This window comes from Mixophyes fleayi, chromosome 2 (assembly GCF_038048845.1).
Source record: "Mixophyes fleayi isolate aMixFle1 chromosome 2, aMixFle1.hap1, whole genome shotgun sequence".
In the NCBI taxonomy this organism is placed as follows: Eukaryota; Metazoa; Chordata; class Amphibia; order Anura; family Limnodynastidae; genus Mixophyes; species Mixophyes fleayi.
The window spans coordinates 81,615,056-81,629,019 of NC_134403.1; the positions used below are offsets into that span (position 1 = coordinate 81,615,056).

At 39.8% G+C, this 13,964-nt stretch overlaps 1 protein-coding gene across 2 annotated transcripts in view; it reads left to right on the forward strand.

Annotated features, from left to right (window-relative positions):
- STAC3 (SH3 and cysteine rich domain 3) overlaps positions 1–13,964 on the forward strand; it is a 67,426-nt gene that overhangs the window by 19,765 nt on the left and 33,697 nt on the right. For both annotated transcript variants that reach the window (XM_075199404.1, XM_075199403.1), the window contains exon 2: positions 10,421–10,694. In XM_075199404.1, coding sequence (XP_075055505.1) covers positions 10,439–10,694 — 256 coding nt within the window. In that variant the 5' untranslated portion in view covers positions 10,421–10,438. The remainder of the gene's footprint in view (positions 1–10,420; positions 10,695–13,964) is intronic.

A 13,964-nucleotide genomic window follows, 5' to 3' on the forward strand; every position in this document is an offset into this window, starting at 1 on the left:
ATGAAAAATAAAATTTGGCCCCATGAATGTATTTTTCTCTTTAATCCATAAATAATGATTGCCCCCATAATTCATAAGTCAATGGTGCCTCCTTCTATGTACTGAATGACATGATAGCTTAAACAGCATGCAGTTTGAGCAATCATGCTTCCAAAACACCTTTTTGTTTTGGCTGTTTTGTGGGCGCTTTTCCAGGCGGTTTGTCAAACAGAAGCTTGGTAAATCTGGCTGTTTGTATTTTGATCATGGTAAAAACCGGTATGACGATCTGTAAAGTGGTGCTTTGTGAAACTGTTGTTTCAGCCATTTTACTGGTGGTTGGCCTGTAATAAATGAGATGGTTTTTAAACTGCCGGGAAAATTGCCAAAACCGGGGGGTTTAAGTGTTTTATCATATCAAAACACATTGCATCTGTTGATTTGGTTTTCTAAACTTTCTAGAAATCACGATCAACAATGGAACAATGTCAGGCAAATGTGGAAGTGTGTATGCACTCTTGACCAGCAGTGTAGGCAGATATCTGTAGAGTGTACAAAGTTACGATATTTTCAGCAGATGGTTATGAGAGATGAAAATCACAGATCTGAAATTGTGTAGGTATGTACGTATGAATTGGCATGCTCATTGGGACGTTGAATCGCTGGTAAAATCGTTAAAGAAATTGCAACTCAAGTAATATTGCATATGTGTGTATTATTATTATTATTATTATTATTATTATTATTATTATTATTATTATCATTATTATTCATTTTTATTTATAGGACACCACAAACTGTCCGTAGCGCCGTACAGAGATAAACAATAGAAAAGTGCAAAGTAAAACAGCACAATAAAGTTTACAATAAGCACTATAACTCAGGAAGCTCAAAGCATAGGTAAAGAGACAGGCTGAAAGGTTGAGGTTGAGGGATATTTAGCACAAGATGGAAACCTGTGCCCAAGAGGGTGGATGTGGCTGACAAGTTAAGAGCCACTGAATGGTGCAGAGAAAAGCAAGAGGCGACAGAGGGCAGAAGGTCCAAGAAGGAGTTGAGTAGCTGGAGAGCAAAGTTAAAAGTGATAGAAACAGGAGGAGAGAGGGCCCTGCTCAAAGGAGCTTACAATCTAAAGGGAGGGGCAAACAAGCTGAAGACACAAGGGTGATACAGAGATAGTCGCATGGAACAAGAGAGGAAGGGAGAAGAAGGGATGAGAGGGAGAGGTAGCCGATAAGGTGGGTGTCTAAGCGAAGGACTGAAGGGCTTTTAAGAAAAGGTGGCTTTTTATTGACCGTTTGAAACTGCACAGATTGGGCGATGTTCTGATGGAGCAAGGTAGAGCGTTCCAATGGAGAGGGCCTGCACGGGAGAAGTCTTGAATGCTTACGTGAGAAGAAGTAATCAGAGGGGAAGAGAGGTGACGATCATTGGCCGATCGCAGTGGGCGGGATGAAGTGTGAATAGAGATGAGGTGAGGTATGAAATGTAGGGAGCAGTGGAGTTGGCGAGGGCCTTGTATGTGAGGGTGAGGAGGTTGAAAAGGATTTTGTAGGGGAAGAGGAGCCAGGGCAGGGCTTGGTAGAGGGGGAGACAGAGGTGGAGCATCAAGAAAGGAAGATAAGTCTATCAGCTGCGTTGGTGGAGCGAGTTGAGAGTGGGAGGCCAATAAGGAGGTTACAGTAGTCCAAGTGGGAGATGATGAGAGATTTGGTGGTATCCTGGGAGAGGAGGGGTTGAACAGAAGAGATAGAGGAATTGTTAACAGTGCTAGAGAGGTCGGATGGGAAGGAGGTTCGAGATGGAGGAAAGACAATGAGTTTGGTTTTAGCAATATTAAGTATAAGAAATCTAGAGGACATCCATGAGGCGTTGCAAAGAGGCAGGCGGACAGGCTAGAGAGGAGGGAGGGATGGAGAGAGATCAGGAGATGAGAGGTACAGTTGAGTGTCGTCAGCATAAAGGTGGTACTTGAGGCTGAAGGAGCTGATGAGTTCTCCCAAGGAGTAGGTGTATGTAAGCCAATGAACTGGAGGATGTGAAGCAGAGAGGTCCAGGAGAATCAGAAGGGAGAAATGGCCCTTGGCTTTAGCCAATAGGAGATCGTTGGTGACTTTAGCCAGGGCAGTTTCAGTGGAGTGGAGGGAGCGGAAACCTGATTGGAGAGTATCAAGGAGGGAGTGATCAGAAAGATAAGTGGTGAGATGGTTGCAGATGAGCCACTAAAGTATTTTGGAGGTAAAGGGGAGAAAAGAAATGGGGCAATAGTTAAAGAGTGAACTGGGGTCAAGATTAGGTTTCTTTAGAATGGGTGCAATGAGAGAAAGATTCCAGTGGAGAGGGACAGATTAAATAGATGAGCGAGGTGTGGCAAAGAGGTGGCGTGGGTTAGAGGACTGTGAAGAGGTGGAGGAAATTAGTCAGGGAACAAAATTTTCTCCAGTGGCGTTCAGCGGTACAAGAACATTTTTGAAGGAAGCAGGTAAATTTGGAGTGCTAGGGTTGGGGTTTGGAGCAGCGAAGGTGGACAGAATGGGCAGGGGCGGCTCAATAAAGAGCGGAGGTAAGGGTGGGGTTGTAGAGGGATGCCGCCTGATTGGGGCAGGCCTGGGTGGATAGGAGAGAGGGGAGAGTCTCGAGAGAAGAGGACAGAATATCAGTATCAAGGGCTTTGAGGTTGCGCCTAAGACTGGATTCGATTTAGATTCGAGAAGTCAATTTGGGCATGGGGAGGGGTGCCGGAGTCGAGGAGAGTGAGAATGAGAGAAGATGGTGATCAAATAGTGGAAAGGTAAAGACGGAGAAGTCAGAGAGACCAAATAGGTGGGAAAAGATAAGGTCAAGGCAGTGGGTAGGGGAAGAGGTCCATTGAGAGAGGTCACGGGAGGAAGAAAGGGCGAGCAGCTTAATGGAAGCAGGGTCAATGGGGTTGCCAATAGGGATGTTCAAGTTCCCCAAGATAATGGAGGGGAGGTCAGAGGAGAGGTGGTGGGGAAGCCAAAATTGTCAAGGAAAAGGGAAGTGGGACCAGGGAGGCAGTAGATGACAGAGACAAGGAGATGGATGGGGTAGAAGAGACAGATAGAGTGAACTTCAAAAGAGGAGAAAGAGAGGGAGGGTTCAGGAATGACTCGAAAGGTACAGGAGAATGTATATGTGTACCCAGTATATATCTGTTTTCCACCAGAAGGCAGCAGACAAGTTAACAGTTAAATTGAGGTAATTTGCAAAGGATCCTTATTATCAGTTAAGGAAGGAAGATTGAAGAAATTGTGTCACATTTACCTTTAATGATGCAGAATATTTTACTAAAATTGGAGATGAAAAGTAAAAATGTTGAACTTATTTTCAATATGAGCTCTGAATTGTCTTGGTGGTTTTCAGCTGCCCTAGATAATTTTGACAATAATCCACAATGTATGTAGCAACAGAAAAACTCTGCATGATTCAATTTGCCAATTGGGTCGAATTCCTTTCTACATCACAGCTCTCCTGTAGTGAACTCCTGAGGAAACCAGCTGTGGAGAAAGCATTGCGTAGTTCTATAGCTTAGCTCAAATCCTAGCCAGGGGAGAGCATAACACATAAATAACTCACTTTATTAGATGCTCTATCACAGGGCATGGATCAAGAAACACTTTACAAAAAGCATAAGGCACTATGTAATAAAGCTATAAAATGACCACAGAAAACCTGATGACAAATTCTCTTTAAGGTCAAAGAGTCTTAAAGGTTTAAAAGATAATCCCGCCCAAAACTGAAAATTGAGTTTGGGTAGAATTAAATAAGTAAAACACAAAAGCAAAATATTACATAAGTGTCAAGGCTATCCACGCAATCAGGGGGTCTCCCAATATATGCCATGTTCAAATCGGTGCACATCAAATTCCTGTTCCTTGGAATTGTCGCTAAAATATCAATCTGTGCGGATGGTAGATAGTAAATAGTGAAACAACACTTCAAAGTTCAACCACATAACGCTTTGGGACCACGACCTTTATTCATATAAACTCAGTTTAGTTTTGTTTCTGGTATTTAAGGTATTAAATCAATAATGAGAGTCAGAAAACATTTGGACTGTCTTTATTACATATGCCACTTTGTGGTTTACCATAGAAGTGCAACTGAAAAGTACAAGAAGTATCCCATTAAAAGTATAGGAAGACGCCAGATCAATCAATCATGTCCTTTTGTAGGGAGAACATTGTTTTGTGCCCTTCCACAAAGCAGGTAACTCTAATATAAATGAACCCTTTCTACACCTTTATCTCATTTAAATAATCTCGTCCCACAAAAGAAAATCTTATTTTTCCATGTTGGTAATAACAAAAATGTATGTGCTGTCATTTAGTCTATCCGTACCTGGAAAGCAATACCACCAATGAACCACAGACACCGTCATCATGGCCACAAATCCATGTGCTTCCCCATAACCAGACACATTACTGCAAAAGTGGTTCTGTAACACTGTGGTGGATCCAGAGCGGGTAGATCGCCCCCCTATCAGGAGCAGGTTACTTACGGCCGCACACTATGTACATGTGAGGTAGACACAGATCGGCCTCTCTGATTGTGCTTTATACTCTATCTGCCTCTTAGCCGTCAGACACACATACATAATATATATAGTGCCATTACTGAAGGAGAGGGTGGGCCCCACCAATCACAGTGACAGTACCTCCAACCCCCCTAAAAATAAATCTAGATCTGCCCCTGGGGTAACATTACAAACTATATTGATGCCTTTTGTACTTTGTAACATTTTCCTGGTGATTATTTAAAGAGGAATCTGAGTGGCAGATTGTTAAGGCTAATGCTTTTTTGGACTATGAGACCCCATGAGGATTGCACCAGTCTCATTACAAATGGTCAGCAGGCAAGGAGGCTAGCAGGGCAATTATCACTCAGGCTGTTCTTGTTTCTACAGATAAGGTCTGACAGTAAAAGAATGATTGTTGTTTATTAATATGTGCACTAAGCAGCAAGCAGTTGTTTGGCTCTTTACAGTACATACCAACAAACTTTCCCAAAAGATGATATATATAGCCATGATTATCCTTTTGGAGGGCATGTATGTCAGCTCTCCATGACTTGCTGCTTCTAAATTCCTTCCCTTAATAGCATGTTAGCATAATCATTTGTGGTAACACTTGCTGCTTTACTACAGGCTTAATGTTGTCAGCTATGCCCTGAAAAATGTGATTTTCTTTAAAAGTGAAGCTTTTATGCTGTTTTCACCACTCCATTAAATATTGTAAGTGACTTATGGGAGAACTAAGTTGCATGCACCAGAAATGAGTACTATTGATATGGTCATATATCGAGATAGACATGTATCAATTGTGTATTTCTATATGTTTAAATAAAACATTGCATTCATTTTATTTTAAATCATGGAGTAAATATTTTCTTGAATACATACTTTGAACAATATTTAGTTTTCATTAGCTGTTATGACATAAGTATTCCAAAAACAAGGGGCATCAAATGTTTATATTTTATTGCAGACCTACAGGATTTGAACACACTGATGTACTTGACAGACACCGTTCTTGGTGTGGACTTGAGATATTATGAAATAAAATATATGGACAGCACATCAGTAAGAATAAATATTCGAGAATAACAATACATTTCTGGAATAAATACAAGCAGACAAATAAAAACACAAGTAGTAAATTTCATATGTAATGTACCTTGAATAACATGATGTGTACACCCTGAAAATGTAATACCTTCAAATGAGCAATTCTCATTGTCCCCTCCCTGGACAATGAATGAGCCTACTACCAATGGTGTAGCTAAAGGCTCCGGGCCCATATGTAAAATCAGGTCCTCCTTAACCTATAGAAACACTAGTGCTGTCTAGTTTATTTTAGTTCTAAATTCTCATGGGATTACTGCGCATTCATGAATTCCCAATCTACAAAGTCTCCTTTAACTGCTAGGGAAGCAATGCTAGTTCTTCCACAGTCCAAAAGAAAAGGAAAGATCAAAGCAGCCCTGAGCCTGTGTGGCCTATTGGGATCATAGTAGGGCCCTGGAGCCACATAGCTCCGATGTGGATTCTACTGCTGCTATTGCTGTTGATACTTCACTGGCTGTGACTGAAGATCATGACATTCTTCTGGGTTTTCTGTTCATTGATTATAGAAATTTTACAAAAATGTAAATATGTGGAAGAGCATGATATCAGAAACTTTAAAAAAAATTCTTCAGACACCCTGAGTATGCCCAGAACAAACTCTGTTCAGAATGTTAATTATCTCCTTGGACATGCTCAGTGCTTAGGTCACTAATCTACTTACCTACAGCTGACATTGACTTCCGTAAATCACCAGGGAGCAGCTTATAATATTTATTCAATGTCAGATAATTGTGCTTTGTTACTTCAATCTTGCCTGTGCCTGTATGTTTAGACTCATGTTCCTGATCCTTCCTCATTTACAGACCACACTGAACCATGGAATCTTGACCTCTGCTTGTTGATTGACCGTGGTCTGCTGCTGCTACTCATTACAAGGCACCCAGCCTTCAGAGTCCATCTTCCTCTCATACCTCTCACTGCCATATCCTGTAAGCTCAGGGATCATTAAACATTGCAAATGCTTTTATTTCCTCTTTTGTGATGACATGATCTTTTTTTTCCTGCCATTGCACTTATTTATTATTAATTAATTAAGTCCATAAAGATGGACTTTACTTTAATGGAATATGATCAAAAGCATATATCTATGTTCCCTGTGTTTCTTTCCCACAAGTTATAGAAAAAAGCTGTAAAAATGAATGTGCATAATTAAAAATAAATACTCCGTTCATATAAACCTACAATAAAGCATATGTGTGTTAATTATTCAACTTTCTTTGGCAGCATGGCCTCTCTCTGTAATGGATTCAGGTAACCGTATCCACTGCTTACTGAATGGCCTCTTCTGTTCTCTCTTCACTTCTCTCTCTGGTCTGTCTCTCTCACTCTCAGACCTCTTAGACCTCCCACTCAGGTCTCCAGTTCTCATATAGGATTTTTTTCCTCCCTTGCTAACTCCATTCTCCCGGTTCTGCTTTCTCTTGCTCCTCTCTCCAGTTTCCACACTTTCTATTCCCAAAGGACCTCTTTCGGTTTCCCGCCCTGCTCCTCTGTGCATCTTTTTATGCCAAAAGTGCCACTCTGGTTTGTTGGGAGATGTAGTTCTCCCCCGGCTGTCATTATGTTATTGGCGTATGTGCAGCCTGCTCGGGTTGTTGGGGCTACATACATAACATTGCAATAATTTAATAAAGTTCTGGATCTCACACAATTAGCATCTATGTACATGGCGGGAGTGTGTGCACTACCTAATGTCATTTGTATTTGAATTACAAGGCAAGAGTAGGGGCCCACTGAGCTTGCAGTTGTCAAACCAGTAGTTGCTCACACCAACTGGAATTCCCCAAACACTAACAGTGCCATTTATAATAGCTTTCAGTTTACCATCTATGACCCATGTACAGTACAAAGCAGTCCTATAGTGTGTCAGATAAACTCTTGATCTCTGCTTTAACAGAAATATAATCCAGTGTTTTTAAGCTCTACATACAATAAAAAAATATCTTTTCACTCTATCACAATAGTATATAGGGACGGAAGTTTATCTGCACATCTACTGTGACCCTTTTTAGATTCTATGCACCAAGACATACCTATACTATTGAGTCAGCCTCCTGTGCCATTGGGGATGCCAAAAAGCAACACTCAAACCAAAAAAAGTAAAGTAAAAACCTTACCTTATTTTTATGCTTAATGTTCAGAGTGCATCTGAGTCATGCCACCAACTTGTGTTGCATATTTCTCCTAAGCTGGAATCCTTTTTGTCTACACAAAAGTCTCCTAAGACATTTGTGTAGACAAAAAGACTTGACGCTGAGGATCTCTAGATTATACATATACAAAGCAATATATAATTTATAACTTTCTTCTTATTGAGTGTAACTGTGCTCTTTTTACCCCCTTCCCCAGTAAGTACATCAATGGCAAATTTAACAAAGGTGAAAAAAAAGTTTTTCTGAGACAGTAGATAGCAGTAGAGCACCAAAAAATTATTAAATAAATGTAAAAATATATTGTGAAGGTCATGATGTTCAAATGACTATTTATTACCATGGCCGTGCCTTATCTGTGAAAGCTACTTAGTGATTGGGGTTTGGCAAACTCATAACAAAATGATCAGTCCGAGGTACCAGATACAGTTAGATACAAGCATAATATTAACAGATTGAATTAAATACCTCCATCCTTGATTAATGCATAGCTTTCAAATGATTAGAATAATACAGTATGTATATGTTTAACAAATATAACCTAATATAATAAGATATATGAAAATGCTATAGTCATCAGCAGACTGTGCCAAGGTGCAATATTCAACTTGCTTCACCCATATACTAAATGGTGCAGGCTTATTGCAGAACCTGCTACTATGCTTTCATTATTATCAATTATATCAACAATACTATAACAGAAGTTTTTATTTATATGGAAATATTATGGTGAGAACTCATACTGTGAACTTGGACGTGAGCGTATAAGATATAAGAACATTTGCATTTCATTGCTTTGTTCTGCCTACTGAACTGTTCTCATTGGGCTGTGTTAGTTTATTGTACTTTTGTTCACATGCATGTGCTAAAATATGCAGTTGAATTTCATGCGCAGTTTAGGTTATTGATTGTATGTTATAAGGGTTATTTCTTCAATGTCGCCAGGTGGAAGAGTTAAGCAAATATAAGACAGGACAGGGGTCTGGGCTAAACAAGGAGTGTAAACAAAGTCTATAATATCCACTTTTGTCCTCTAGTCAACAAGGACATGACATGAGATACTCTGGCCCGGACTCCTAGGCACCCTCTCCTCAGGGAACCAATGGTTACCAGTCAGAAGGGGGGGACGACGACACTTCGGAGTTAGCTGGTCATAGGTCATATTACCACCAATCACCAGCAAGTTACCACCCTAATACACTCCCCATTAGCTTCATGACTGTGGTAATAATCAGTGTTATTCAAACTGTTTTTAAGGTCTATGCCTATATCTTGTGTGGTGTCTAGGAACTGTGCGTCCCTCACGTGCCTACGGTGTACTTTTAGGGAATTACTCTGCCTTTTTTTACCATCTGTCTGAATAAACCACAGTTTGGTTGCAACGATTCACCTAGTTGATTTTGAACGAATCAACCCGGACGCACGGTCCTCACAGCTATGTATATGAGAATGTTTACACTGTACCATGAATAAATGATGAAAACTTACTGTGAACTTAGCTCCCATAGTGATATTTACAGTTAAAATAAGAGTAATTGTGTTTTCCCTATAAAATAGTATAAGAAATATCATACTCACTTATGTAATATGTTAATACTAAATATATTTAAAATGAGTAAATGTTCTTTGCAATCTGCATAGTGAGCAAACTGCATAGTGTAATCATTATACCCCCTATATGCCTTTTCTAGCATTCCTTTTACCTCCTCACATTTCAATCACATTACTTTTCATGTCATTGTTTTATGTTTTGAATTTGTCTATTAATTTATTTTAAACTGGATGCAATAGGGTTGGGACAAAAGCTTGTGGGCCTGCTGTGACTTATGTGGCCACGGTATTACACGGGCAATGAAATATATGTAAAATGCAATGCAAAGGTCATTCTAGTGACTGGTATACTGGATTTGATTCCGACCATGTCCTTATTTGTGTGAAGTTGTTATGTTCTTCCTATGTTTGACTGGGTTACCTCCAGGTGCTCCAGTTTTAGATGTAGACTGTAAGTTCAAATGGGGAAGTGATTGATTACACATTCTTTGTACAGTGCTGCAATAGTGCTGCAATATATACATAATATAGTGGCATTATATGAACAATAATAAATAGCTACACAAACTAAAATGCTACAACAGCAACAATGCATACTAGTGACCTCTGTACAGTGTCAACTTTGTTCTGGAGGCCATATCTCTGTGGCTTTACAATGCAGACACCAGTTCTCTGGCACCTATGCAGAGCCCTCTCCTCTACCATATCATTGTTGTTTCTGGAGGCATTACATTATATACCTCCTCAATTATCTGATGTTTTAATAATGTAGACCTTCCCCCCTCCAAATTTCTAGTAGTGACACAATGTAGCCTTACCCCTCCTTCAGACTTGCACTGTCTCTCAGTGCCCTGAAGAGAAAACTTGACTATGCATAAAATGTGTATGACATCTCCTCCTCCATATCGTGTATTGATAAGACGCACAACTGTCCATGGTAAAATGTTCAAGAAATGTGTGAGGTTTTCTAGCTATAGCATTAAACATATTACATATTTTATTGGGAAACGCTGGCAGACCAAATAAATTCCACTGCTTTATTATACCCCACATGATATTGGTTTTAAATGTTATCTTTAAATATCTCTTCCAGTTTCTGAAGTTAAAGGAAATGTTCAAGAAGAAGAAGGCGGCAGAAAGTGAACCTGATGCCCCAAGCCCAGAGACTCAGCCAAATGGGGAGTTGCCTCACTCAGGCCCAATTATATACTACATCTATGAGTCGGAAGAGGAGGATGAAGAAGATGATAAGAATGATGAACCTCCACCGGAGCCCCCTCGTCCTGTTAATGACAAACCACATAAATTCAAGGATCATTACTTGAAGAAGCCCAAGTTCTGTGATGTGTGTGCCAGAATGATTGTTTGTAGGTTATTCTTGATGCTCTTTTGATTTTTGGGAGAATGTCCCATATATGGCTAGTCACAATCACCAGTAGAAATAGAAGTATGCTGCATAACCTGTGATATTAGCACAAACATTTTCAATACTTCTCCATTCTAATTTTTATTAGTTATAAGTCATATTTTGGGTATTCATCCTGTTCAGTGCAATTGTACCATTAAATATTTAGTGAGTTGAGCTAACCGCATTAATTTTAGACCAAACTGGCTTCAAATTGTTGCATGTGTAGTGCCAAAATGGACTCACCAAACAATCAAAGGTGTTTTGTCTGGATGGAATTTTGATTGTTCTTAGTGGTTAATCTTATAAGCTGATTTGAATACGAATGTGATTGTCCTTAGAAAGGACACACTGAACCTCTTACAATCCACTCTGTCACTTAGCGCAACTGAATATATGACCTTTGGCCTTTACAATTATGGCCAAACTAATCACAGATCTGGTCCGCTAGACACTTGGGTCGTACGACTGCATCACAGTGTTTTTGGTCCACTTTCGCTATTAACTGACTTGTAACTATGTTAAAATATCCTAAAAAATATATATTGTTTGCAACAATTTAGTACTGTAGTTAAAGGAATCTAGTACACATTTGTACATTGTGCGTGTAAAATGTCGGAGCATATTAAGACGTGATTAGTCTCAAAAGTAGCAGCCTTTTGGTCAGTTACTAGTATTTGGGTGCAAAACATGGGTTTCCACCAAGTGGTTTGGAATTGCGAACACAAATTAACTTTAATTAGCAGCAATTGTATTGCACAACAACACTGGTTTCAGTAAAACAAAACAGCTACCCCCCATTCTGAGAACTACCTCACTTCTGTGTCCTCTCTATTCAGTGAGCAGTTAGGCCATTTTTCACTTTCACTCTAGTGTCTCTGAACACACAATTGCATAGTCCTTGTATTGTTGAGGTTTTCTCCTCAGCCAGTTACTGGGGTCTCTTGCACTCGCTAACAAAGAGCTGTTTTGACTGGATCGCTTATAAATAACTTATTTGTGGCTGGACCATATTGAAATAATTTATTGTAGAAATGTGTGTCAATTGAAGGTGCAAGCACCAATGTATAATTGCAAATGCACTTATTGTGTTACATTGGGATGTGTTATGTAGGAAAATTACTTGTTTGGGGTTTTGTAACTTGTCTTTGGGAATTCCCAAGTTAGCAATAGAGTGGAGGAAATGTGTATTCTGCAACTGTCTGAAGAAAGGACCCCATTTTAATCTCATGTTAATTAGACCTTTTGATGTGTGAGTGTCCAACACACCTGAAGGATATATATATATAAATATATATATACATATATATATATATATATATATATATATATACTGTACTGTACTATATATATTCTGTACTGTACTATACTTCTGGAAAGATTGCTAGTAAGACAGACTGGCGTGTGAACTGTCTTTGTTAGGACAACATGAGCTAATAAACTGCCTTTTGTTCAAGAACCTGCTTTGACAAATACTTACCCTGCTGTAAATTCCTGTGACCTACAGATTAGACCCAAATCTAATCCGTTCTCCGCTTGATCAGAGGTGAACCCAGCATTCCAATGCCAATGTTTTGCCCGCTACCTGCAGCTCTGGCCAGTGTGATAGGCCAGGGAGGAACCATCCACAACAATCCTGATCTATAGGAAGAGGTCAGGTATACCAGCCCAGGTGTACCAGCAAGGGATACCATAGCAGCGAGAGTTACTCAGAAGGAAGCGGTTCTAGGTGCCGGTGTAAGAGCCTTGTGGTGGCAGCAGCTCCTCCTATTGCAACAGGCGTATTTGGGATAAAGAAAGGAGATGGTGGAAAAGTAAGCCCAGCCGGTCCCCAGTGACAACAGACAGTTTGGCATAGGCGGTTCATCCTGTCACAGCTGTCCCGAGCTCTTCTGATGGAATACAGCTCTCCTGGGATAGACCTCTTGTTTTTCTCCACATGGTCCTCTCTCTGGGCTTGCAACTTCTTTCTCTGTCTTTCTGTAGTGCAGAACACTTCTGTACTCCTTTCTGTCAAAATTCAATTCTCTTGTGACAGACCTCTTCTCTGTCTCCAACTGGTCCTTTGTCTCAACCATCTTGCAGGACACACCACAGCCTCACTTGACTGTCTTCAAAGTTCCCTACTGAGCTGCTATTTGGTGTGGTCACACACCTTTTCAATTCTGTTGGGACAGATCCCAAGGTATAAACAGATTGCAATCATCACAATATATACTACTTTCTAGCTCTTTTGTGTGGCCTTAGGCAAGTCCATTACTGCCCATTCATCAGTTTTGGTTTTCAATTAAACTTTAAGTCCAGCTGAAAACATCCTGCATAACAGGGAATGTGTATGGTATGTCATGGTTAGAAATTATCGTAATCAGCAGGGATTTGCTGATTAAGTGGTTAAGAAATGCAAACTAGCTTAAAATGGAAAAAGCTGATATGTAGGAATAGGCTCAGTGTGAGTGAGAGGTAGGGACATACTGTAGTGAAGACTATAGAGAAGACTGACATGAAAGGGAGAAATATCTGCCAACTGAGCATTCCTGGAGGACCAAGTTCTTGGGTTCATTAAACACTAAGAACTCTAGCAGACACCTTTCCCCTTACTGTGCTCCTTTGAGCATTTGGATGCCCCAGGAAGTGACTGCAAGAGAAGCTCTGAACTACTGCAGGGCAATAGAAAATGACAAAACCAGGACTAGGGAAGCATAACAGCAAGACAATGAAGCAGGACCAACAGCCAAAAACAAATAAGGTGGGGTTAATACACAATAGGATAATATTAGACACAAGATCTATTGAAGATCTGTTGGTTTTGCATTATGAACATCATTTCTGAAAGCTATTACAAGCTTAAGTTGCAGTTATTCCTCCATTACTTCCGACAAATTTAACTACAGTAGATCAGTTTCTGTAAAGAAATACTTATCTACCAGTACTGGTAGACTTTGCCCCATTATTATCCTTGATGTTTTAAATTGTGAAAGGAGGATACTTTGCATTAAAGTATAAATCATGTAATAATCTTAGGGTGCTGTCTTTGTCCATTTTTAAAATTACAATTAAAAAGCACCTTTAACCTACACACAGCAATGGCAGCCATTTTGTTGGCTGTACTAATATTTATGAGTGTTTTTATTTAGTAAGAACCAGTGCCTTATTAGCATTGACCTTGAGTTATGTCAGTTATGTTACCAATTTTTACTGAGTTAGATCCCAAGTAAGGTAATACAGTCAAATC